This window comes from Triplophysa rosa, linkage group LG9, assembly GCF_024868665.1.
Source record: "Triplophysa rosa linkage group LG9, Trosa_1v2, whole genome shotgun sequence".
NCBI lineage: Eukaryota > Metazoa > Chordata > Actinopteri > Cypriniformes > Nemacheilidae > Triplophysa > Triplophysa rosa.
The window spans coordinates 20606567-20633210 of record NC_079898.1 but is presented as its reverse complement, the minus strand read 5'-3'; the positions used below and the strand labels follow the sequence as shown (position 1 = coordinate 20633210).

At 40.5% G+C, this 26644-nt stretch overlaps 1 protein-coding gene across 1 annotated transcript in view; it reads right to left on the bottom strand.

The window, feature by feature from the left end:
* Positions 1-26644, bottom strand: part of jag1b (jagged canonical Notch ligand 1b) — a 30192-nt gene continuing 3548 nt past the window's right edge. The window contains exons 3-26 of the mRNA XM_057341929.1: positions 22423-22480; positions 19511-19768; positions 18702-18762; positions 14623-14753; positions 14418-14537; positions 12612-12725; positions 12424-12537; positions 12205-12318; positions 12016-12062; positions 11239-11412; positions 10754-10904; positions 9937-10101; positions 9739-9852; positions 9536-9649; positions 9332-9445; positions 8129-8245; positions 7501-7528; positions 7099-7184; positions 6383-6496; positions 3931-4040; positions 3597-3830; positions 2557-2688; positions 2326-2473; positions 1-1820 (exon numbers count right to left, since the gene is read on the bottom strand). Coding sequence (XP_057197912.1) covers positions 1372-1820; positions 2326-2473; positions 2557-2688; positions 3597-3830; positions 3931-4040; positions 6383-6496; positions 7099-7184; positions 7501-7528; positions 8129-8245; positions 9332-9445; positions 9536-9649; positions 9739-9852; positions 9937-10101; positions 10754-10904; positions 11239-11412; positions 12016-12062; positions 12205-12318; positions 12424-12537; positions 12612-12725; positions 14418-14537; positions 14623-14753; positions 18702-18762; positions 19511-19768; positions 22423-22480 — 3267 coding nt within the window. The 3' untranslated portion in view covers positions 1-1371. The remainder of the gene's footprint in view (positions 1821-2325; positions 2474-2556; positions 2689-3596; positions 3831-3930; positions 4041-6382; positions 6497-7098; positions 7185-7500; positions 7529-8128; positions 8246-9331; positions 9446-9535; positions 9650-9738; positions 9853-9936; positions 10102-10753; positions 10905-11238; positions 11413-12015; positions 12063-12204; positions 12319-12423; positions 12538-12611; positions 12726-14417; positions 14538-14622; positions 14754-18701; positions 18763-19510; positions 19769-22422; positions 22481-26644) is intronic.

The following is a 26644-nucleotide window of genomic DNA, read 5'->3' as shown; positions in this document are numbered from 1 at the left end:
GCAAACAAAAAGATTTAATTTTCTTTTTATACAAAAGGTTTAATAAATATAACATTCAAAAAATATCGCCAGGAACAAACTAAAAAAAGGTCAAAAATGAACATTGAATATTGCCATGATCTCATAAAAATTATAAGCATGTTTGTTGGTTTTTTTAGAGAGCCTAGATATAAAATATTTGGGAAAAGAACACTACATGTGCACAGCAATAGAAATGGACTCCTGAAAGTAAGGCAGTCTACAGTGTTTCCATTGGCCCCCCTACTGTTCAAGTATTCACAGCCTAGCTTACGACATACTGCAAACCAAAACAGAAAAGTCTGTTTAACTCATCTGAGAGCGCTTTATCAACAAGCAACTTAAAAGACTCTTGTTCCCTTTTCATTTTTAAAAATCTTTTTATTTTTTGTTATATGTGGCAAGCAATGTGTCTGCCACCAAGTATCCGAACAAAAAGCAGCCATTAATTGTGACTTGCATCAACATGCAAGTAAATCGTTGGCAAACTACGTACAATAGAAGTTTCAAATATTGAAATATCTGACAATGTATAAAAAGGAAAAACAAAAATAAGCACAAAATGCCTGTCTTATTTTAAACTTTTTTTCCTCTTCAAATTTTGGTATCCGAAATGTGAAACGAATTCGTCTGAACAAAGCTATCGGCTTACAAAGCTATCAAAACCTAAAAAACTAGACAGGACATATAAATAAAAAGGAATGATATTTTAAGGCTCTTTTGATTATTAAGTTAATAAATCAAATATACACAGTGATTAATTAAAAAATATATACATATCTACACTTCTAAATTGACACAATTCTTCATATTGGCAGCGAACGCTGACCGACCTATCCCGCCCCAAGAAAAGAAAAATAATAAATATTTTTTTGTTCTTTTTATTCGTTTCCGACAACTGCTGTGGCACGTAGCTGCGAAGGCACTTATAGCTCCGAACTAGAAATGAACCCGACTAGAGAAAGTTTTCGCACAGCCGCTGGATAAGAAAGAAACTTTAGCTGTGGGAGCATTGTCATGATAAACAAAAATAACACTTACAACTATTTGCAAACACTATGCACACTCAGATACTCAAACGTATCCACAAAAATATCGACATATTTGAAATGTATGTTTACGTTTTTTCTTTTTCAAAGGAAAACGCCCGGATGCGCGACGTGGCATTCCCGGTTTTCCAGCCATCCACAGCAACTATCAATTGCCAGTGTTAAGCCAGCTTGTCGAAACTTAAATTAACACAGGATTCTAGGCCGATATCGGCCTTGTAGTCCAGAACGCGACGCAGCGGTCTCCAGTTCAAACGTGAGGGAGAGGAACAGGGGTTTGGTCGCAAGGCAACACAGCTGCCTGCTATACAATATACTCCATCCTGTTTAAGCTCTGTGCCGTCTCCAAGTCTCTGTTGTCCTGTTTGTTTGTCCAATTTGGGTTTTTGTTTGCCGTGCGCTCCTCCTTCTCCACCAGCGTGTAGGCTGGCTGTTTGGTGAAGCGTGCTTTCTGCAGGTGTTTCTCCATGTCCTCTTCCTCCACCTCAGAATTATGCGTCCTAATTTTGGCAATGATGGAGTTCTTTCCCTCGTAATCTTTTATGGCCACGCTGTGCGCCGCGTGTTTCTCGATGGGGTTTTTGATTTGGTTGAGCTGCTCGCGCACGTTATTGGTGGTATTGTCCTCCGCGGCTGTGGTAGCTGCGTTGCCGTTCTGTTTCCGTCTGCGATGCACGCACCACAGGAACGCCGAGGCCAGGGCGAGGATCCAGAGCACTATGAAGATGGAGCTGAGCAGAGGAACCAGGTAGTCTGGGGAGGAGGGAACAAGACGCAGGTTATTCATCAAATCTTTTTCCTATTTGCTGGTGCCATGCAGTGAACATTGATAAATTTGGTAGGTTGAGAACTTCGATGCTTGAACAAAAGTGGAAAATTTACAGTAACGTTTTCCAGTTTTGGGACAAGGCAGGTAATTTATTTGTTTATAACATTTATACCGTGCATTTGTCCAAGTTTAAAGGGTTTCTCAAGCAGCTTGGCACAATCTTTGGGCGCCATTTTTGATCAAGCGCATGATGTCCCTGATGTCTAAATGTTGTTTCAACCAGCTGGCAGAGCTGATGTAACATTCCATGGCTTCAATGACTTAAAGCTTCTTTCGGCAGATGAACATTTCTCAAGACAGACAGACCTACCAAACTGGCCCACACTTTGGAAAAGTTAATATTCTGGACATGCTGAACCTTTTAACATAAACTGTTGTTGCTAAATTTCAAACAATCGACCCAAGTCAAATCCAGACATAGCTGCTTACCAGTTTTTGGGCTTGGCGTCTGATGAACACGTACACCGGTGATGGCTTTAATGATGGTGCCGTTTCCATTGTGCTTGCTCACCAAATCGATGATCTGGACCGTGATGTCTTTAATAGGACTCCTGTCCAACCTGGGTTCTTCTGTTGACTGCACAAAAACACGACTTGTGAGTATCACATTCAATGGCAGAAGAAAATCACAAGTCATCTGATTTTTAAAGTTTTACTCACAATGCTGACGTGAATCTCATTGCCGGCTGTAGACGACGGGTAGCAGGTGATGGTGACAGCATACTCTGTTGTGAGGTTCTTCAGTAGATACCAATGTCTCAGCTCATTGCATACCTGTTCTACACTCAAACCCTGTCAGAACATACAAATCTATTATGAGACATTGTTCTGTTATTGTTTACATGTCATGGACTATAAGTCAAACGAAATGCATTTCAGAGTTTTACTTTAAAAACGAATCATTTAAAAACATTTGGGTACTACTTAATATTTTTACTACATGGCATTAATAATGCAATCGGCTTGCCATATTGTGAAAATATCTGCAGCTCAGTATACCAGGGCGTCTAGCACCTCATTACTTAAATCTACAGGCAAATCCCCAACAACTGCTCTTTAGTTTCAGGTTTGGACTCCCATAACAGAGCTGGGAGCGTGAACAGAGGAAAGCGACAGAAGAATTAAAGATTTAGTCAGTTGGAGAGAACAAGACCGAAAGGCAGTTTCTTTCCCCGTCAAAGATTAATCCCACTACGCTCATCCCTTATATTGAAGTTCACTGCTGTAGCCCATTAGAATTAAAATCTCCAGGTTTTTTATGCCTGTGTTCTTTATTGCTCTTATTTGTCTCTTTCTTTGCAATTCTGCTTGGCTGGTGGTCAGCCGCCAGCGGTCTTTCTCAAACTAGGGACTTATACGATGACTGCTTAAGTATTAAAGCGTTATGGGATATTAGCTCTGGAATGCCTCGGTTTGGAAAAGGACACCGAGCCAAGGCTTATTGTACAATATGTATTTCTTACGTTTTTTCAGCATGTGAAAAAAAGATTGTTTGGATATGACAACAAAGCTTGCGAGAACTGAGCTAGCCTGGAAAACTTCACCCGAGAGGAACGTCGTCTCCTAGATGAGGAGAACCTGATCTTTCACGCCCCACTGCTCTATGCCGAATTAGAGAAGGGTGGAGAAGAAGTTTGGAGAAGGGGGAAAACAGCCCAAAAGCTCCTAATTCAATCTCTCCCCTTGAAAGTATGACTCACTTGAGGCATGTTCTCCTTGTTAAAGGTGAATGTGATGTTGGCACAGCTGTTGTCCTGGTAAGAGAAGCTGGCGTGGCATTTGGAGGGTGGAGGAGGTGCTGGGGGCCAGCATTCTCCAAGGCTAAGGCAGGGTTTGACAAAGCAGTGTTCCTCATTGATGGGAGCACAGGATTGGCCGACGGGACACGCACTTCTGCCCTTTCCTGCCCGACATGACTTTGGTCCACACCACATCTAAACGGAAAAAAAGCTAATTTTAATCTTTCATGAAACTAATATATCATTATATAGAGAGTAATTTATTCATAAAATGATAATGATGCAAATAAGTTACCATGGTGCAATGAATCCTTCCATTTTGACATTGGCATATATTGCAGTCTTCTTCCCATTTGGTGCCATCAGCAGTTACTTGTCCATTAACAAAACATGGTCTGCCAACGACTGTAAACAGCACAGATGGGGGATTACAACATGGCCAGAGAGGGCTTTGGACTTTTGAGTTGAAAAAATACTCTCTTTTTTTTTTAAGAGTTCCAGCATTGCTTGAGGTTTAAAACCTTGCTTTGTTGTAACATGAAGGACTTTGAAAGTTTTAATGCAAGTCTCAGTCTTAAAAATAGTATTATCAAATATTAAAATTATGATCATTCTCTCATTATTTTCTCACCCTCATGCCAACCCAGATGTATATGAGTTCAAATATTGTGGCACACCGATAACATCAAATCTCACTAGTCCTGCCTGTCTCATGACAAAACATGCATGACAAGACACAAGAACCAATGACATTCAGCGTTATTGACGCGCTGCCATATTTGAACGTTCACTGAATAAAATAACTTGTAGAATTCACTTAATAAAATCCTCGTAACAATTTGCACAATTTTTTTTAAGAAAAACTTGCTGCTATAATTCAAGTACAACTTACTAAGCAGAATAAAGTAAATTCTACTTTTGAAATACATTTAGTTTTTGTTAAAATATCAAGTAAATGTTACTTAAACAAAAAAATTATGTGTCTAACTCAAACTTCACGGATCTCACTTACTTTCATATTGAAATATACTATTTTTTTTACAACATAGATGGTCAAGTAAAAAGAGACAGGTGGTCTCTGTACTGGCATTAGCACAGTTACTGCTCATTAAGTGAAATAACACACTTCATGACTAATATCATGCATCCCTCAGTCTAGGCACAAGCACGGCTCTTCTGAACCACAGTAACAACTTAAAAAACCCAAACTTAAAAATAATACCAAAACTCTCCTAAATCTCAAAGATAAATCAACAAAAAACACAAACAAGTCTTTTTACTGAAAAACACTTAAAATGACAGTTAATCTTGAAAATGTATCTCCTAATGCAGTCAGATACAAAGCATGCTGGGAACTACAGATCAACTGCCAATGTAGTTATATCTACAATAATTATTTATGTAGTCTCAACACAAAATAAATAAGAAAACTTAATTTGACCAATTTAAATGGGTTTAACATAATAAAATTGAGTTGGATTTACTTAATAATTTGTTCAATTAAAATTACTCAAACAAAATAATTAAAATCTTAACAACCAAAATTAGATTTTATTCCCAATATTTTTACGTTATTTTAACTCAATTTTTTTGTTAAAAACAGGAACATAATTATATGAAGTATATTTTAATAATTTATTTTTATAAAATCTACTAAGGCACATAATAATTTTTTCAGTGTTCCTTTGCTGGGCTGTATATTTACAGTATCTTGATATGTGACGTATCCATTAGTGATGTCATGTAATACTGGTATTGACAAAAAACATGATATTAAAAACCATAATTATAGATACTGTGTTAATTCTACACATATTTATAATATTATCATAATTCGGTTTCCTTTCAAAGTTTTGCATTAAGAGCCACAATGGATACAAACTCTCTCTCTCTGCCTCACTACACTCATATTTTAAGTAAAATGTATTGGCCAAAACGAGAGAAAACACAAAATAATTTAAATAATTAGACTAATTTATTACTTAAAAAAACATTTCATTATTGTGAATTCTTTTAGCCATGATAATCATGTAGTAAAAATCTGATATTGTGACAACCCTAGTATCCCTAGTATATGCACAAAATATTGTTTTCTCTAACAAACGTAACATATTGACATTTATTAATCCACTGGAGTGTCAAGGATTACGTTTATGATGGATGGATGTGCTTTGTGGAGCTTCAAAAATATGGCAAGGATATTATTTATTATAACTCTGATTCTGTTCAACTGAAGAAAGGACGTCTTAACTCACTCAAAAAATGTTTTGGTTATTTCAACCAATCATTGGATCAAAAATGGACAAGCCCAGCCGTTGGGTTAAATTAACCCAGAAAATATTTATACAGTATTTGACCCAACAATGTATTAAAACAACCCAGCATATTCAGTTGAAACAACCCAACATAGGTTCATTTATAACCCAGCTGTTGGATTTGTCCATTTTGACCCAATGCTGGGTTGAAATAACCCATCTTTTTTTTTTAGAGTGAAACATCTAGGATGTTATCAGAGTGAGTAAATGATGAGAGAATTTTCATATTTCTTTGAACTATAGGGAAAGTAACAAGAAACTAAGATATCCCAAATACACTTGGGACTAGTGAAATTATATAGTGTAGCTTTCCTGTAGCTCAACAGGTAGAGCATGGTGCTAGCACACTCAAGGAAATGCACTCAATAAAATGTATAGAGTGACATGTAAATCTATGTGTCATCAGTTTGCACACGATTATATATATCTCACCTTCTTGACACTCTGGTCCTGTTCTTCCAGGAGGACAAACACAGCGATACCCATTGATTTCATCTTCGCAGGTGGAGCCCAATGCACAGGGAGAAGACTGGCACTCATTTATATCTGAAGAAATAAGAATCCGTTAGGAATCACGCTGTGTAAACATTCAAATGTCTTGACATTATCGCACCATGTCATGTCAAAAGATGAAAAAGCAAGCGCAGCGTTATTCAACACCCTGCAATGTTTGCAAAACTTCCACAGAGATAATGTGGATTGAGATAAACTGACGTATGACCTAATACCCTGTCCTGACAGACTACAACATCTTGGGTTTAGCTGACGGTAATGTCACGAGAATGCTGAGTTCATTTGCAGGTTCGGGTGTATAGAGCAGTAAAGCCCGAGGTATGTTTCTTACAGCCAGATGTAAGCTTTTAAAAGAGAAAAATGAGCTCTGTAATCAGCGGCAGATAACTAGGCCGACTGGCGTTCGGTCACCGCGAGCCAGTTTCTCCCGAGGGACTGTGAACATCAGTGGTATTGTAGAATGCGAGGACGACGCATACTGAGTTTATGGCCTCCTGCCCAGAGGGCCGGCTAATTGGGTGGCTAGACCGTGCATTTCGCGTTAGCTGTTTGTTTTTTGAAGAGACGTTGCACATTAACAGGGTTGACAGCCAAAAGAGATCAGGGGTTGGAATGGGGCATCATGCAACACTTACTTATGCGGCAGTCTGGACCGGCGAAACCCGAGGCGCACTCGCAACGGTACCAGTTATCGCCATCCACGCACGTCCCGCTGTTGTAGCTGTGGTGAGAGAAAGAGAAATGTATTACAAACTCCAAATCTCACTATTTTTTGGAGAAAAGCGTTCGTGTGCTTTTATTTAGTCAGAATGAGCTCTGTTCCAGACAACTGGAAATCTTGTTCAAACAACTTCTTGAGCAGATGAACACGATGTCAAGCGCACAATAGGCAGCGAGCTGCACGCACCCTTGGAATGACAGAAGCTGGGAGTGCCTATTTCCCAGCACTCTGAGAGAGTGTGAGAAAGTGCGGCACAGCTGTACGGGCCTGTTTACAGCGGCACAACTGTGTGCGTAAATGTTTTGCAAGGACTTACCATGGGTGTGGGTTGCAGTCGTTGGTATCTGAAAGAGAGAGAGAGAGAGAGAGGGTTTGTTTTATTTCACACCCATGTGAGTACAGAAGAAAGCACAAAACAGTCAACATGTCGTGGCTTGCGTCGCTTTGCGCATGTGCGTGGGTGGGCGTCCAGCTTGGCAGGGTTGCCAATTGCTGTGTGTTGTTCGGAAAATGACTTCTAACTTTTTTTTCCTTTAGTATGTCTTTGAGTTTGTCAGTTCACGCAGATGCCAGCGAGAGAGTCAGAGGTGTACAACAATATACTGTATGAGAAAGGACATAAAAAAAGAAGTGAGGAGAGGGGGTGGGCTTGAGACATCTGTCTCCACTTTACCTCATTTACATTTTTTCCCTCATAGCTGGCAGCGGTATGCAGTGTCCAGCCAGTGTGAGGTGGGTTTGGGGGGAATAAAAGAAAAAGAGCAAGAAAAATGCAGGAAGAGGATCTTTTATTTACCAACTCGAAGCAAAAAGGACAGCGAGACTGAAGAGTTGAAAGGGAGGGAAAAAGCATTCTTTTCACTTTAACCTCTCTTTCATACCTAGGAACTTACAAGCACCCTTCCAAAGCACTCAAGCTATTGCCTTAAGGAAGCGGTACTCACTTTCTGTGCAGGTGGATCCCTCCCAGCCTTCCTTGCAGACACAGGTGAAAGAGTCACCGTTCACTACACAGGTGCCCCCGTTCTCACATGGGTTGGGCAGACAGCTGCTGTTCTTGGCTGTAAAGGAGCCACAAAAAGGTCAGAACCCTCTGAACTTATGACACGGACAGACACAAACACGACTAAAAACCGCAGCAAGGTCACCACACTCAAAACACACTCGCTACATCGTGAAATATTACCAAGTATAATATTTCCCAAGATCCGTTCCTTCCAACTGAATTTCCCATCACATAATTTGAGTGGACCGTTCGCCAGATATGATCTCTGAATCCAGCAAATTTGCGAAAAAGAAATGTTCACCCAAAAATCTGTGGGGATTACTTTACAGCTCGTGCTATTTCAAGAGAATTACTGCCAGCACGTCGACAATAAGAGAGCGAGAGAATGGCGGGAGAGTTTAGAAGGGTTGACCCAGTTCAAAGCTGGACGGCTTGGTCACACAATCTCAGTTTCTCCCATTCGGCGTCGCAACCTTGTTTTTGGTCCCACTCTTAAATTACGACTTGGATTATTATCTAAAAAGCTTTTACAGGGGCTGTGTGTCATTTTTTGGAGGATCTATTGACAGAAATGCGATATGATATACATAACTATGTCTTCAGAGGTGTACAAAGACCTTACATAATGAAGCATTATGGTTTTATTAACTTAGATCGAGCTAATTCTATCTACATACACTGCGGGACCCCCTACATGGAATTCACCATGTTGTTTCTACAGTAACTCTAAAAGGACAAACTGCTCTACAGAGTGCACTTCGTAATACGTTATCTCCTTTCTCAAAGAAGCGAAAACATGGCGACATCTTAGTTCTGTGTCAGCCACCGTAGTGCTTCAAAAAGGAGGGGTCCAGTGAGCCATTGGTTGCAATTCGCAGCCTCACCACTGGATGCCACAAAATTCCATACACTGGACCGTTAAAGTTCTGAAAACTTTGCAAAAAATAAAAAAATTACAATTTGCGTATTTACAAGATGCTATTTGCTAAGGGTCTGCAAACAGTATGGCACAAAGCCCACTTGCATATAGAAAACTGCACCACCATTTTCCAGAAATTTGGGGGGTTTGTGAGAACTGTATTGTTGTAAGTGTGCTTCATGCATGTGACCTATATTAAATATCAAAACAACTCCTTCCTACCTATGTTACAGGTGGCTCCTTCCCAACCAGGTGAGCACCTGCATTTGAAGGTGTCCCCTTCATCATGGCACGTACCTCCGTTGTTGCAAGTGGCTTCGTCGCATTGGCTATCGCCTGTAATGGTTCGACAATATCGTTTAACTCTGTGCATACAAACAAAACCTCAACAAACTGGGTGGGTCATAAAAACATTGTCTTTCGTACGGGAGTGGCAAGTTTTTCCCTTCCAGCCGTTTCTGCATTCGCAGTAGAAATCGTTCACCAGGTCTTGACATGTCCCCTTGTTCAGGCAGGGGTTTAGACTGCAGTCGTCTATATCTGTAAAAAAGCAAGAGAACCAAATCAGTCCAGTGACGTGCAATAGTTTGTCAAATGAAAAATGTACCCCGATATTTAAATCGACATACTGAGTTCGCAATGACCTCCCTCCCAGCCGTCTGCGCAGATGCACTGGAAGACGTTCACTTTATCGATGCAAGTTCCGCTGTTCTGGCACGGGTTGCTTTCGCAATCGTTTATATCTGAAAGGAGATCACATGACGTTTAGAATCCCCAGAGACCACCACAGATGTAAAATAACTACTGCAGATGATCATCAGTCTTACTCTCGTGGCAGTAGGTGCCTCTGAATCCTTCCTGACATTCGCAGGTAAACTGGCCGCCCGGCTGGCTCCTGCAGCGCCCGCGAGGGCCGCACACGTTTGAGGAGATATTCCGCACCCTGTCGGGCGTACTGTTAGATGCCACTTCGACAGTGCAGCTGTCAATCACTGCGAAGAAAACAAAAGCTTGTGGGTATAGGATTCGTTGAGCCAACGAGCTGTGACGTCAAACCTACAAGTGCGTGTTTATTGTTTTGGTGAAGCTCTTGGGAAACATCAATTCTATACTGCTTTAGTTCACTTCACAGTACACACTTTCTTCTTCTTTTGCAGAGTGGTCAATGAAGCCATATAAAGTCCAAATTCTCCTCCAAGAGTTGAAAGAAACACGATGTGCTTATCTAACTGTGGGGTTGGTGTGATTTACCCCCTTCCCAAACACACACACATACAATATACACAGCCAGAGAATAGTAACCACAGAGAACACACACAGAGCTGTTAAGAAACTGGCAACCTTTCAGGAGGATTTGGAAAGGAGGAAAGTGTGTTTAAGATACTCTGTGTGTGTGTGTGTGTCCAGGGAGGTTACAGTCAAATAGCTCAGTATGGCAGAACAAGCCTCATGTAACAGAATATGAGCCCTCGTTCCTCAACCTTCTCCCTGGAGGTGGTGGGAGAGGACATGGGCGTGTAATCTAGCTTTACTCAGCAGCTGAACAATGGCATGCAACAAGCAGATCGTCTTACTTTGGCTTTCAAGGCTGGTTTAAAATGAGATACAGAGTCGAGAGCCGTCCCGGAGGCTGAGATTTCATACCTTTGCATGATGTGGTTCGACAGTGGTCCTTCAGGTGAGAGCAGTTTTTACCCTCGTAGTCTTCGGTACATTTGCACAAGTAGTCCGAGGCCAGGTTGAAACACTGCGCGCCGTTCTGACACGGGTTGGGCTGGCAGTAATCCACATTCAGCTGCACCGGGGAAAGATTTAGAGGGAGAGAGAGCTCAATGAGGAGGGGAAAATGATATCCAGACATTTTTGGATTCTCACAAAACGGAGCAACCCTCGACAGACTCCGCACAGGGTCTGCCAGGAAACAGCGCACCAGAGAATGAAAACAAATCAGATGAATATTTTCAAGAGGTAGCCAAACTCTGTCTCACACTAGCACTTCTTTATTTCACGTGTTCTCTTTCTTTAGGGTACAACCATTGGAGCTCAATAGCTCCGGTCTCCATTCACTTTCACTACATGGATTCATTACAAAAGAGTAAAATCATGAGTGAACGCAGGAAGTCTCTCACCTGACACAGCTGACCCGAAAAGCCAGCGGGACACAGGCACTGAAATCCGTTGACTTCATCCTGACACCGACCGCCGTTTAAGCACGGGCTGCTTGCACACTCATCCACGTCCTTCTCACAGTGCTCACCTGAATAACCAGGTGGACAAAGACAGCGGTAGCCATTCACCAAATCCTGCAAAAAAAGGCCGAACTTTATTTTCTAATTCAAAAAGCCACAATAACTTCTGCATTGACTATTTACATTTTCATCGTATCGGCACACAAAAAGAATAACATTATTCAGTCTGGCAAGCTTGTTTTTCTGAACAACAAAATGAAGACGGCTGAGTCTCTTCCCCAGACGACACACCCACAGGACTGGCATAAGCTCGCTAGCATCAATCTGTCATCAAGTCATGTTTACAAATTCTACGATTAGCTGCTATGATGAGCAGTTCTGAAGAATAACTTGTCAAAGTTTGACGGTTAATAGCATCAAGTCTTAAAACGGCACTCTTTTGTCTTTTAGAAACGGTACTGTTTAGTTATGTTTAAAGCTGACAGAAGCAATTCAAGGTGATTCTTTTGAGCACATCTGTGCATTCCATTTGTTCTCGAAGATACATCTAAACTCACTTAAATGTAATACATTTTTCACTTTATTTGTCAGCCAGATGAATGACGGTTTAAATATACAGATCCAGATGTGAACTGAATCTTGTTTTTTGCTTTTCAGGATCAAGGACAGTCAACAAAAAGGCAACTAAAGTTGAAGTGAGATCAGGAGAGCTCTTACCTTACATGTTCCTCCATTCAGACACTGACCCTGGCAGTCATTTATGTCTGTGAATGAAATGGGTTTGAATTTAGAAGCACATAAAACATTTTGCAAACATGCTGTGAATGTTTTCCATTTCGATTCAATTACATCCCTAATAAAATCCATTCTTGAATCAGATGAAAGAAACCAAGCTGTTATACTCACTTATATCACAATTCTGTCCCATCCAGCCTGGTAGACACTCACAGAAATAGGCACCAATCAGATTGTGACATGATTTGGCATTCACGCAAGGCTTGTCTTCACATTCATTGGCATCTTTGAAAACAATGTTTGGATATAATTACTATCGCAAAGCAAGAACATGTTGGGAAAAAAACACATCAAGCTAAAAAGATGCTTGAATTTCAGATTGCTTCTCACCAATCAGACACATTTTGCCAGTCCAATGGGGAGGGCAGGTGCATTTGAAGCCGTTGACCAAATCTTGACAGGTGCCCCCGTGTTTGCATGGGTTGGGTGTACAGTCATCCACATCTATGAGAACAGAGCAGGTTAGACACATCAAGTGTTCCTTTCTGGGTAGAGAGAGTGTTTGTGTGTTTCCTTACTGATGTCACAGGATGGGCCGGTCCAGCCGACTGCGCAGACACACTCGTAACCCTGACTGGTCTCCTTGCAAGTCCCTCCATTGGCACATGGGTTGGAAAGACAGGCGTGTTCCGCTGTAAACGCAAGCACATCGTCTGAAACTCAAGTGAAACTCAAATTAAACTGATAACAGTTTCGCTTAGTGAAGTCAACCAGTTGATTTTGAGAACATTTAGTTTTACACATCCATAGTTTTAAGTTATGTACTAAAGTTATCTGTGCACCAAAACCATGTATATCAGATTGTGGTCTGACCATTCTGCTTAAGAAAGTAACATTCCCTCCTATGAAGTTCAGAGGAGAGGATTTCTTGATATTGCCCCAGGAGGCTGTCACCACCCCGAGTGCCTGATCTGGATCAAATGAGGCCAAGGGGGGGGAGAGGAAGACCGGGGGATAAAAGCCATGGCGGCCCATCTGGCAGATTTCATCACCATACCTATCCAACAACTGACTTTCAAAACAGAGCTGATCCACTGGCAGGACATATCAAAACAGAGGATTAGCAGACCTGGGCACCCTTCCTGACACTGTAGACAGTTCAGAACCGAAGTCTGACATCATCTGATTCCCTCATATTGTCTCTCCACCATTTCCCATCAACAACTACAGCTCAGAGTATTAAAATGTGAACAAACCCCATTGCTACAGTACGTCTGATTTTCACCTGGTCTCGATAACAAAATGATGGAATTGCAAAACAGCGCTGTAAACCAAGGGCCATGCGCCAACTCAAACAAACAGAAAGCTTGTCTACGATATGACACTAAAGATTTACAAACTGTTGTACATAAACTGCTCTGTGTGTATTAGGTTTCAAAGCAGCTATCATTATGTTGTAGAGGATCAAGGAAAGACAGTAAAAATGCTGGTTGGTGAAACCACAACGCATGCAGCCATCGTTTATGATGTTGTGCATCAATCAAACTCCTCAAACTTACAGCACCATGTCTTTATGCCAAAAATGTCCACAAACCGATAAATTTAAATTTGACTTTAGATATTCTGTGCAAATATTTTATACTCGCTTCATTAAAACTTCTTTGGGATTGAACTTCTTTCCCTTTCATTAGCATTACAAACTACAAAAATTTAAAACCATTCTCACTGCCAAAAAACATCTTGCTGCACAGCTCCAACATGATAAAAATGAGAACATGAGACAAACTTTTAAGGAAACAGCAAGTCCATCATAACGAATAAAGAACATCATTAAACATTAAGAAAAAAGCACGACGCTGACATTATCTTACAGGAACACCTATCTCATCCTCAGACGACACGCCCACAGATCGCTCAATGACTGTCTGATGCATATCGCACACAAAAATAGAGAAAGGGTTGGCTGAAATCTCCAGATTTTCTGGCACCAGTCCGCCTGGAATCAAAGTAGTGTTTCTAAGGTGCTGTCTTGATGCTATGAGACAACTAATCCCTCGATTTTTTTCAGGTAAGTCAAAATCTTTTAATTGTGTTTAGAGTTGATTTTAAGATTACCACTCGCATAATTGCACTTTCTTGTCTGTGAAATTAATGTAAATGTTGGTTTTGGCTAAACAAAAATTATGATTACCATCTCGACACATTTTCACAAGTTTTCAGTGGACTGCTGTGCAATTGTTTGAATGTGTTTTTATTGTTGTATTTTTGTGGTATCTACAATTTCACATCAAGTCACCCCTAAACAGCACCTCAAAAACTGTAATTGGTTGCTTTTCGTGTCATTCAAACTGGAGAAAACCTGGAGAAAAGAAGACCAGACTCACCTCGTTCACAGTTGACCCCCGAATATCCATCAGCACAAGAGCAATGGTACTTATCCGGTCCTGTATTGCTGCATGTTCCCCCATTCAGACACGGCTGGTGAGTCCCACAGTAGTTCAGATCTGACATTGGAAAACATGCATTACTATCGAATGCCATGAAGCAAAAACAGTGAGAGAACAAATGAGTGAGAGAACATTTGTTTACCCTTGTCGCAAAGCTGTCCACCCCAATTTGTGTCACAAAGGCACTGCCAGGGTTCCACACACGTCCCGTGGACACAGCCGGGGTGAGGGATGCACTTATCACAGTAGAGACCCTGCCAGCCATATAGACACCTGAACGAGTTACAAAGACACAAAAATAAGAAGGGTTTTTATCGTGCCATCTTAAAATTATTTATTGCTTGTTGCAATGCATTCTGGGATGGCTTTCCTCATGGAAAGTCTAAATCAATTCTCTCAAAAGGCAGCATATGATGTCAGGAACTTAAAATGGTGCCTCCCTTGGTAGCTCAACAGGCTTTGGAATGGCTAAAGTGTGTAACCATGTTCTTGAAGAATAATGTGCCTATAATTTTCTCCAAGTAAATTTCGAGTCTTGAGTTGATTTTTGAGGCGTTCACTAAAAGGTTACCCTTTTCCTAAACTGTGTTTTAAACTCCCACAACAGTACGCTGGGGAAACAAACTTCTCGTCTGATTATTTATTGGCAAGCCATGCAAACAACAAACACCAGCTGTATAACTCCACTGGGCCTTTTACAGAGACTAACATTAGCTTGTGGCAGGACACTCTGTCTCAATAAAAGCAGAGCGGCTTGGCCCCGTAACTGCCCGGACCGTCTGGGTGGGGGGGTGTTTCCAGACCGCTTCGTTGCCAATGTATTTACGGCGGGATCTCGCTCCCGTTCCCATGTAGCAGTTCTCCACCCGAGGCGTGAAAAAAAGACCCGGCACCCCAGCCATCTCCAAGCCTGTAATTAAATGTCTTCTCCAAAAAGTTTCAGCGATAACTCTTCCCTACATCCATCCATCCCTTAAGACGGCCATAATCAACCAGCGCTTTTCTGAGCCGGAGCGATAACCTGCGATAAACAGGGACTTAAGTGTTTAGCCGCAGGAAAACAGACTGCCCTCTGGGGGGAAAAGAAAACAATTAGCCCGGGGTGGCAGTTCAGCTGTAAAAATAAACAGCGTTGTTGAGGAAAGCTCTCTTTGAGATTACAGCAGGGCTCTAGACTAACTTTTTGCACTGGTTGCACTGGTGCGCCTAAATTTCTTTCTTAGGTGCACCAGCACAAAAGTTAGGTGCACCCAAATTTTCGACCGCATCGCATTTAACACGCAGTTTTACCAGTTCACTTTTTTTTAAATGTCCATATAGGCTAAATTCACTTGTAAATGATTAACTAACAATCTGGTCAACATAAAGTTCTTTATCTGAAGCACAATTCTACAAGAAATGTAACTTACTGAAAAAGTGTTGGTGCTTAAAGTGCTTCACTGAACTGAAATTTAAACTTAAAACATCTCAAGATAAATGGACCAGGGCTTGACATAACCTGGGAGGTTGATGGCTCCGTGTCAGAGCATTGCTTATGATTTTCGGACGGATCAGGCCTTAACTTAACATTATTCACGAAAAAGTTGTCAATCGTTCTTTTCATCTTCTCTCATCATCCACTCTGTTTAACTGACGGGCCTATAGGCTCCTCACCCCTCTGTCTGACTGCAGCACATGCATTTTCACACGTACACACCAGAGGTTGCGCTAGACTTTTTTTTATTGTCCGTTATTTTGACTGACAGGCTCGTAAAAAATCCATCATAATCTATTATTACCAGCAATGCAGCAATCACTATGTTGCAAGGTGGCATTACGTGGTAATTAGTATGTTCGTGACGTCATCACGCTGTACTTGCGTCTCGGAACTTGTTGTATTTTAATACAACTGAATGCCCAATAAAGCCGTTGTTGTTTATATTCATCTATATATTTAATGTTTTAATGTTTATGTACATATGTGATTCGATCTGGGAAAACCCAACACATGGTGCAATTTATATATTACAGTTTTTGATACCATATTCAAACCCTTTCCAAATCAGTTTTTATTTTGCTCATACCTTGTGTATGTAACAAAAGTTATGGCTGAGGTCGGCTGAAGCGCTAGGATTTTCAGGAACGGAATTTGGAGGAAAACGGGTTTAAAGTTAAGTGATGAAAATAAAAGCACCACAGTAAAGTATCACAAGTAAAAGTCACTTTAGAGTAGTAAAAGACTTACTCTAATAACAATTTAATAAAAAAACATTTCCCAGTGTTGAAGTCTATAAAAATACTGTACAAAACCGTTTGAATAAAACGAAAGTAAGGAAAATGGTGCAGGGCACACTTAAAGAACGAGAGCTCTGCCATTATCATTCACTACACAAGGAAACTAGCAAACATTATGGACAACAACTAATAAGCAGTCAAGCAAGTTTTACGTTGTTTATCATGTGCATAGTGTCTGGACTTTTGATCATCCCTTGTATGTTTTGCGATCGGATAACTCCCGGTGCTGCAGACGGGGAGCTCTGTCATCTCACGAAAACATTGTATAAAAAACTTTGCATTCCGTAGTTTACACAGGACTGGCGGGAAATGTGCATTGCTACTCCTTCATTCTTCATGTTATGTGGTTTACTTCGATAGGTGAACTGTCTTTCCCGCGTCCCAGCGCCGACGGGTTTTCCCAGATCGCATCACACACACCGCCTTCAGATTTTTCCGTCACTGGTAAAAAAAATCTGTCAATGACAGAGAATTTTCGTTTAACACGACCTCTGGTACACACACGTACAGGAAAATCTGGACCACGGCCAATCAGAGGGGGGTCCGCCCTTCACTATCTCTGATAGTGCATGGTTTAGACTACGATATGCGCCTAATGTGTGTCTGTTGTTGAATCACAGGGAGACTTTCAGAGTCGCAGAGACTTTTTTCTCCCTCGAACGGCTGATCGCACCAGTGCGACCTCAGATTTTTCTTAGTCGCACCATTGAGAAATAAGGTCGCATGTGCGACCAAATTGGTCGCACTCTAGAGCCCTGTACAGGCGACTATTTTTAAACGCTCGTGAAGATTTCAGCATGATAAATGTCCACAATGCATAGAATCTCCAGTCAGAGACTTGCCTAGCTTTCATTTCTTCCTAATTATATTAATGCAGAAATACGGTTAAAGGGCATTCCCAAAAACAATTTCAACCCGCAGGCCCTGATAGTTTCAATTTAGCACAGTTTTATCTCTTGTTTCAACAGTTGCGCAATTGCATGGTTGTGTGTTCTGGCATGCGTTCAGTGAGAGATGAATGTATGTAGATCATTCAGACACAGAACTAACACAAAAAAAACATACTAGCTAGACTAGGTCCAAGTAATGAACCATAACATGCGAATACTAATAAAACGTCCAAATCACAGCCAGTAAATGCTTATCCAAAGCTTGTCGTGACTTGCCCGGCAGATAGAAGTCGAGTTTGTTGAACAAGAAATTCAATGTTCATTAACTCGATGCTCTCCTTAACGCAAATAGGTTACACATGACGCATTCCTTCGTTGACAAAAGCAGTGAACTTCAAAAGCCTCATTTGTGCATTTGTGCCCATGCTCGCGCATTACAAAATCCATTTCTTGAAATCTTCTGTAACACAATTCGTGAAATGAATTATTCTTTTGCTTAGTACATAATGCAGCTATAGCAGGAAAACAAAAACTGAAAATTGCTTCCAAATTGGTTCTCCAGGGAAACAACACAATAACAGACACGCTCAGAGATATGCATCTCACTGTCTTTCTCTGTGGCCAAATTCATACACCATTAGTTAAACAAACAGTGCACTTTAAAAACCAATTAAAACTTAAACTTGACAGATTACCGTTTAAAGATAAGACCTCAACATCTTGCCAGACAAAATAACATAAAATAGCTATAAATAGCTTTGCTCTAAAGTCTCTACAACATGCCCCCATTGACATTGTCTCCACGCTGAACTCCATCTTGGAATGAGGTAAATACTTCGGGTGGATGTCAGTAATTTGATGACATTCTAACAAGATTTAACTGTGAGCCACTCGCTGTGGTCAGAGCTTGCACTGTTCCACTGTTTAACAAGGCTTCACTGAACAGCTTGTTGAGGAAAAAGGTTTAGGAGAAATAAAGCCGTTGGCAGTCGGTGCCAATGAGATCACTGACAGAGATATACCCCAAATGATGCCATAACAATGAAGAACAACTTACTTGCAGCCTCCTGGTCGCTTACAGGATCCGTGTTCTGTGCTGCAACCTTGTCTGCAGATAGCTGAGAGAAAGAGACATGAAATAAATATAGCGAATTTTGAGAAACAAGTGAAAATGATTGGTTAGTAATTTTGGAAAATAAATATTGGAAAAATAATGTTGTAAATGTATATATTCCTATAGGAAATGATGCACGTATCATCGGTATAAGTGACTTATTATAGCAATATTTAAAAAATATTGAGTATTCCAAATTATTATGCGCAAAAGAAAACACAAACCGAAAAAATCTAAAACATTTTTTGTGTTGATAATTCAATAATCTGTTCATCAATGATTTCGAATGGCTTAACAACAAATAGTTTTTTAATCAAAAAGACCAAAACATTTCAAAACAACTCTATTGAATCTTTTAAACCCCCTGCAATTTGAGGTCTGTCGTCAGGCTTTGAGCACCACGCTTTCACTTCATGGCTATTGCCTTGTACAAACGGCCGCTTAAACCAACATTCAGTAAATTCAGTTCATAAAACCAGCCTGAATGACTCATGAATGGGACTGAACTCAATGATTCAATATCAGACCCTAACAGCTCAGAATCTCACATTATTACTGAATGATGACTTTCTATGAATTCAAGAGACATACAGTATATGTCCAAATTGCTTTTGTGTTATTGTTATGGTAACCATTTTGAACATTGAAAGCTCAGTCTTCAGAATGTTTGAATCTAGTGTTTTTTTGTGTATTGGTGAACTTTTATGCATTGTCAATAATGGAAGAGAACTAGTCTACTTGTACAGACTCACCTGTATTGCACTCAGGACCCGTCCAACCTTCCAAGCAGGTCTTGTTTCCGTTCGAATCACAGGTGTGGTGTCCGAAGAACTCATCACGTGGCCGACAGAACTTGTTGCAGCCGAAGCCGTAGTAGTGTTCATCGCAGGTGACCCTGATCTGGTAGTCAAACTGGGCGACGGGGCCGTTGTGGGTCAGCCTCTGCCACTGTCGATTTGGGTTGATCATGCCAGAGTGGTACGCTTTCTCGATGAGCTTTACAACAGAACCTGAAGAATGCGTCACAGAAAGAAAGCGCTCAACATTAAGACATCACACACTTTTTAAAGAGCTACAAAGGTTAAAGAGCTGTATCTGGTTGCTTACAGACGGAAAATATTGCTGGCCGTAAATGACCCCTCAACATCTACCGCGGGAGAAAAAGCCACATTCGCTATTAATTACAGTGTGCAAACAAAAAGTAATCCCATTGGCAGGCTGTACTAATGACATCACTCAATAACAAACATGGTTTTCACTCTCTCTCTTGCTCTCTATGCCACCGGCAGGATTAGAGGACTCGAATGAAGCATCTGTAATGAGCATCTAATTAAAAAATAATGAATGTAAATACTAATCCACCCAGTAAATAATGTAAACTGGTCAGGGTGTGTGAAGGGAATAAAGGTCAGTCTTATATCTCCCACAATCAGAACAGAAAACAGAAATGTGTCGCCCAGTAGGGATTCGGCTTTACCATTTATTTTGCGGTTCTTTTATCCAAGTTACTTTGTGATGATGACACATGGAATTGTGCAAAAACACAGAGCGGGATGTGTCCCCAACAACTCTAGACACAAAATGAAGTTACTTTTTATTAATGGGTGTCTGTTAGGCACAACGCAAAACAGAGTTTTTGATGTCTGCGGTTGCCAAGCAACCTTGCGGCAAGGCATTGATGAAAATCTCAACTCTGTTTCCCCAACAATTTCAAAGTGACTCATTGAAAAATAATTCAAATTCAGTGTCATTCACTTTAATAGTTTATTGTTTTAGATCTTTGTTTATATAATACAGCAATAAACTGTAGATGTACAGTATAGGCGTTAAATAATATAAGATAAAATAAAATATTCCAAAATGTACCTTTAATTTGTAAAGAATTCAAAGGACGTCCTTTACTACATATTTGAATTTCAACAACAAATTCCACAACAGTCTTCTGACATATGGGTAGTTGACAGACTAATATGCAAATGTATCCTATGGTGTGACGGCAAACATTTAGAAAAAAAACTAACAATGAAAATAAATCTCTCTTGTGCTGTTTTATATGATAAATATAAATATGATATAATATAATATAAAACAATGTAATATTAACAGTTTGTATTCTAAATTTTGCTATGTCACACCATAGGACACTACCCCGTTACTGTGATTATACCACAATTATCATAAAATTATTCATACCTTGATAAAACAATTGACTGAAAATACCGCCCCACCCCATCCGCTCAAATGTGTTATATCTAACCACAGATTCTGAGGCAAGCAGACAGCTCACCTCTTTCTTCATTTCATTCCTGGAACAGTCTAGAAAACTCTGAAATGTACATTTCACCCTTTCTCATAAAGACACACTTTTATCTTTCACTTTTATCTCTTAAACTGTTTCTTTGCAATACATAAAAACAGATTTATTCAGTCGTTCCCAGAGAAGAGAGGAGTGAGATGAGCGTAACAATATTATGAAAGCCAAGAGGGCCTACGGTTCAGGAGATTCAGGAATGCCGAGGGCTGTTGTGGCATTTCGCTCGGACCCTGAGCCTTCAGTCCGGGCCAAGTGTCACCTCTTTACTACCTGCAGCCTGATCCACTTCACTGTGGGGTGAGGAAGTCACGTTAAACTGACAGAAAGAGCCCGCGAATTGGTACGTATAGCTAACGAAAAATAAAAACAAAGTCCTTTTTATTATGCTCTGAGCGAAGCCAAAACATACGTCTTCCAATTTATGAAAGTCAAAGAACAATATTTATAGCAGATCATGTTTTGCAAGATTCTAAAGTACAGAGGAAATCTGCATGTTATAACCAAAATGTTATTTTACAATATTTATAAAGCTAAATACTGTTCTGAAAGCACTGATCTAGGCGAGCCTCAATTGGCCGCAGATTTGGGGATTTCCAGATAGTAATAGTTGAATAAAAGGTTCAAAGATGAAAAATTGAAATAAAATCCTTTACATAGAAGTGTTTGAAAACACAAACAACCGCACTTCAAAGAATCCAAGAGCATATCTATGCCGTCTATAAATGAAATTATAAACTATTAAATATAAGTAAAGTACACAACAAACCCTATAAAATCCTAAAGTATGGATTCAACATGTTAGCTTTCCGGCCGTAACAACTCCCAGCCAGTCACTAAACCGAATGGTAACACAATCCAGGACAGAACTATTCAAATGAACTGCACCAGACTCCATATAACGTCTAAATGGGATTGTTTCAGGCGTGTTAAGCCCTGTTGATGTGTACAAAGAGAGAGGTTATAGCAAACATAACCTTGTGCTTGAGCCATTGCAGCGTGACAGAGAGGCCGTGAGACCTTGACTGCCAACACCTGCCATTAGTCATCAGGTATTCAGAAACATTTTCATAAGCAGGAGGGCCCCCTCCACCTTTAACACAGTGTTTCCGTAAGCCCCTCGCACACGCACACACAGCCTTCCTATTTTTTCGTCCTGTTACACACACACCTGTCAGCACATTTGGTGTCAAGTCTAACATGCAATGTACGGAAAAAGGTACAAAAACCAAACATCAGTTCCCTCATTTGTCGAAGGTTAAACCAGAGAGGCAGTTAGAGACAGAGAGAACAGAAAGAAACATGTCAAAACAACAAGGAAGAAATGCTGAATAAAAGACATCTAATACTCACTTTCACTGGCGGTATCATTATTGAAGTCCAAGGCCTCCACTATCAGCGTGTAGGACCTCTGAAAGAGAACAACACACATGGGGTCAGCAATGAAACCAAAACAGTCAAACATCAAAGATGATTTTACATCTTTAGTCAGGGACCTTGCCTTGTAACCAATAAACATCAATGACAAAAACTGACCATGGGCACATGCTGATAGATGGACCATAACATGCCACAAGAACAGCAGAACCATGACCTTGGTAGTGATCTCCAGAAATCTTTTCAATTGACACACCACAGCATCAAGTAACCCTGCTGTCCTAAGATGAATTAAATATTTAAATGTGTCCATTTCCTACACACAAGGGTATGTGATGTTTTTATTGGATACAGAAAATGTCCCTATACTACCTCAAAGATATCACTAAAGTATCTGTCCTCAGAGATCACACTTGTCTGTGACGGCCGGAGACTTTGTAAACAGCAAAAAAGACGGACCCTCGCTATAAATCGGACCCGGTGATATACTATAGTGTTTAGCCAATCAGAATACTTTAAGGTTTTTTAGTCATTTTGAGCATTTGGTTTTTCTTTTTCTTGGTTTGTTGTTGGAGGGAATTTTACAGTGATGGATCATGCTTAGTCTGGCAATACAACCATAAATATGATCTAATCTTTCTCTAATAAAACACCTTAGGCTTCACATTACTCAACTCAAACCAGTGGTTCTCAAACGTTTTCATTGTATAGTGTTGGTTGGGTGTATTGCTTTGTGCCCCCCCCCAAAAAAGACTTACGATCTTAAACATACAATTTGATTTAAACCAGAAACATATTGAAATGTACAATGCTGGAACATCAATTCTTTTGATTGGTGGTCTTATTTTTCTGACGTTTGATTGCACAAAATGTATCATAAATTTCTATATTTCATAAAATATCACAAAACTGTGGCCTCCCTGGATCCATCTTGGGCCCCCCCAGACTGAAAACCAATGACTTAAACAATTGCTTTGATTATAGATTAGAATGAAAGTTCCGACAAAATAAGCTCCTAATTGTTTTGGAAAGCGTTTCTTGCCATTTGAAAATGATTTCCAATTTATGACATTTACAGCAGGTTTTATTATGTGTCGGGATCTGTTCGACCTGAAACATTGGCTCACAAGCATCTTTCAAAGTCGTTCAAACAGCCGTGTATTCTTACAAAAATATTTTTTATCATTGAAGTGAGTGATCAGTCACATGACTTTTAGGGATTATATGATTGTTTCAGAAAATCTGTACGACAGCTTCGTCCAAATAACTTAGATCTCCTTGGTTTCCAAAACATCACAGTGACATCACTCCTTGGTTTGCAAAACCAAGGAGTGACACCATGGTACAGTTGGTTTCCGTTCAACACTTAACCCTACATGATGTCCATAAAACTACATTCCCAGAAAGTTGAAACAAGTTCCTCTGTACGTTCTGTGTAACTGTCCTGCACATCTGACAGAAAGAGGTAGAAGAAAACAGCAGGTTGAAAGTAGACTTTTTTGCGCAACCCACAAAAATCCCCTTTCTCTTCTCACTTTCAGGTCCTTTGTGTGCTGCGTTTTGTTCCTCTTTTTCCCCACAGAGAGGAATGTGGAGTTGAGGATCTGAGGGAGCTGCAGGGGGTGGGCTGCTTTTAGCATGACTCCAATGCAGGCCCAGATCTCTGGAGGGCTTGGCTACATTTCAACTTCTGAAACGCTTTGTCTGACTTAAGGTCATGATGGCTCTCACCGATATCAGGTGACAAGAGCCACAGAGAGAAAAAGAGAGAGGGAGAATGATTACTCTGCCTGGGAGTATAAAATAATTGGCCATATCTAGTTGTTCAGGTATTCGTCATTGAAAAAAACTGCAGAATAGAGCATATGAGAGAGAAAACGTCTGTGTGTGTGAGCTCCATAACTCTCGGTGCCAGAAATGAAGCATCTCTTACCGCACTTACTTGTCAAATTCACACACTCGTACTCTTGACGGGGCACCACGGAATTTCCAACATCACCAAATGTTGCAGCAACGTAGGACCCTGAGCTCTTTAAACCAGACCATTCAAGCACACCGGCGCACAAAGAGCTAAAATTAGTCCTGGCTCATTTGGATCCCAATGACCTGAAGAATATCAATACACCCACCTCGCCAAAGCAAAGCACCGCCTCGGGCAGAAAAGGTCATTTGAGCGGCATGGTCGACTCCCTTGTCGTGTTTACAGTGTGAACAATATCGGATATGCGATAAAATTACTCTATGTCACCTGTGTCGAGATACATGTTGCCCTTCCTGTCCTTATTCACACTTGGATGCGCTACGAACACAAACACGCACACAGACTGCATTCTGCAAAATCACAGCCCCCATTTAAAGTGACACATCTTGCCAATTTATGTATAGTAAACACAAAGCTAATGTATTTCAACTTCCACATTTGAAAGTCCACAGTCTTTAGCAGCGGGCACATGTCCGGACATGAGCTCACACAACCTTCCCTCGGACCCAGGAACAGTACGCCACCTAAAACAAAAGGTGATGGACTTCTCAACAGGCACTATGGTTGACTAACCTCGGGAAGGTTGCTAAGTTTCTTGTACGCTTGCTATACCTGTTATTAGGTACCATTACTAGTTTTCTGGCTTAAATCGGTTTAGTTCCTTCTTAAGCTCTTTTGACAATAAAGAAATTAAAGGGACAGTTCACCCAAAAATGAAAATTCTTCCATCATTTTTTCACCCTCGTGATATTCCAAACCTGTATGACCCTGGTAACCAAACAACATTGGAGCCACTTCCACATTTCTCAAAATATCTTTTTTTTTGTGTTTGAGTCATAAACAGGTTTGGAACGGCATTAGGGTGAATAAATTATGACAAAAAATTTTTTTGCACAGGTATGTATGAGATTAAAGCATGGGGCCTGGTGAGACTCTCACTCCATAACTCACAGTCTAGTTATCAGCTTCAAACGCCTGCCGCCGCCAGGTTCACTTTTCCCATGTACGTTACTGACCTCTACATCTTCGCTGGACTCTCACTAACCCCCCAGCTTTACATCCTGGCCAGCAGAGGTCTCTGAACCTTTGCTTTTCCTTATCACCTTTAGTCTACAAGCATCCGTCCAACACACAGACACCATCTGATAAAGTCTCCTGTGCCAATCACAAAGTCCGAGTTGCCAGACGACACTATGGTTCACTTGCTCTCAGATGCTGGTTCTTCAGCATTAGGCTGGGGTTTCTCTATGGATCACAGGTTGATATAAGTGTTAGAGGGAACCTCCATCTAAAAATGAAAATTATGTCATGAACTACTCATTCTCAAGTAGTTATAAACTTCTGTTCTGTTAAACACAAAGAAAGATATTTAGAAGAATGTTCTGGGGTAGTTGACAAAAAAATGGTAGTCAAAGGTGCCTCAGAACTGTTTGCTTTCCTAAATTCTTTAAAATATCTTCTTTTGTGTTTAACAGAACAAAAATATACAATCATTTTTTCTACTATGGTAGTCAATGATGCCCCAGAAATCTCAGTTGCTAACATTCCTTCTTTGTGTTTGACAGAACAAAGAAATTGATACAGGTTTGGAACAACTTGAGGATGAGTAATTCATGACAGAATTTTCACTTTTGGGTGGACTATCCCTTTAAGGATAACATTGAGTTTGATAAATAATGACTGCGGATACACTGCGGCAGATAAAAAAATCTTAATCATCATAAGAACCACAGAAAAGCAGATTAGGACCAATGAGGTAGATGCCTTTTTTGGCCATACCAAAAAGCGCAATCACTGTAGAAAAAGCAAAGAGGAAGGTCTTTTATCCTGGGAGATTCTAATCAGGAGTGGTGGTCGGAGATAAGGGGGGTTTTCTCAGGGAAAGCTTTTGACAATCTTTTGCTGCTCTCTCTGCCGTGGAAAATGAGACAGGTTTCCTTGATAACAAGTCTGTCACTCAACTGTGCACACAAGCGCTACTGGCTGCTGCCATCTAATCTTCTGTCACTCACGACGGCGATCGCGAGCGGGGACTGAGGAGAGGGGCGGATGAAACGAAACATCGGCTGTCAGATCTGTGCATGGCTGCCGCCAGATCTCCATTCGATTCAACACTTGATACCTTAATTCCACTAACACACAAAGCGTTTCTTGGTTACAATATGCTTGAACTGAAAAAAAAACTGTGTGTGAAATGAGTCAAGTTATTCTGTGCCA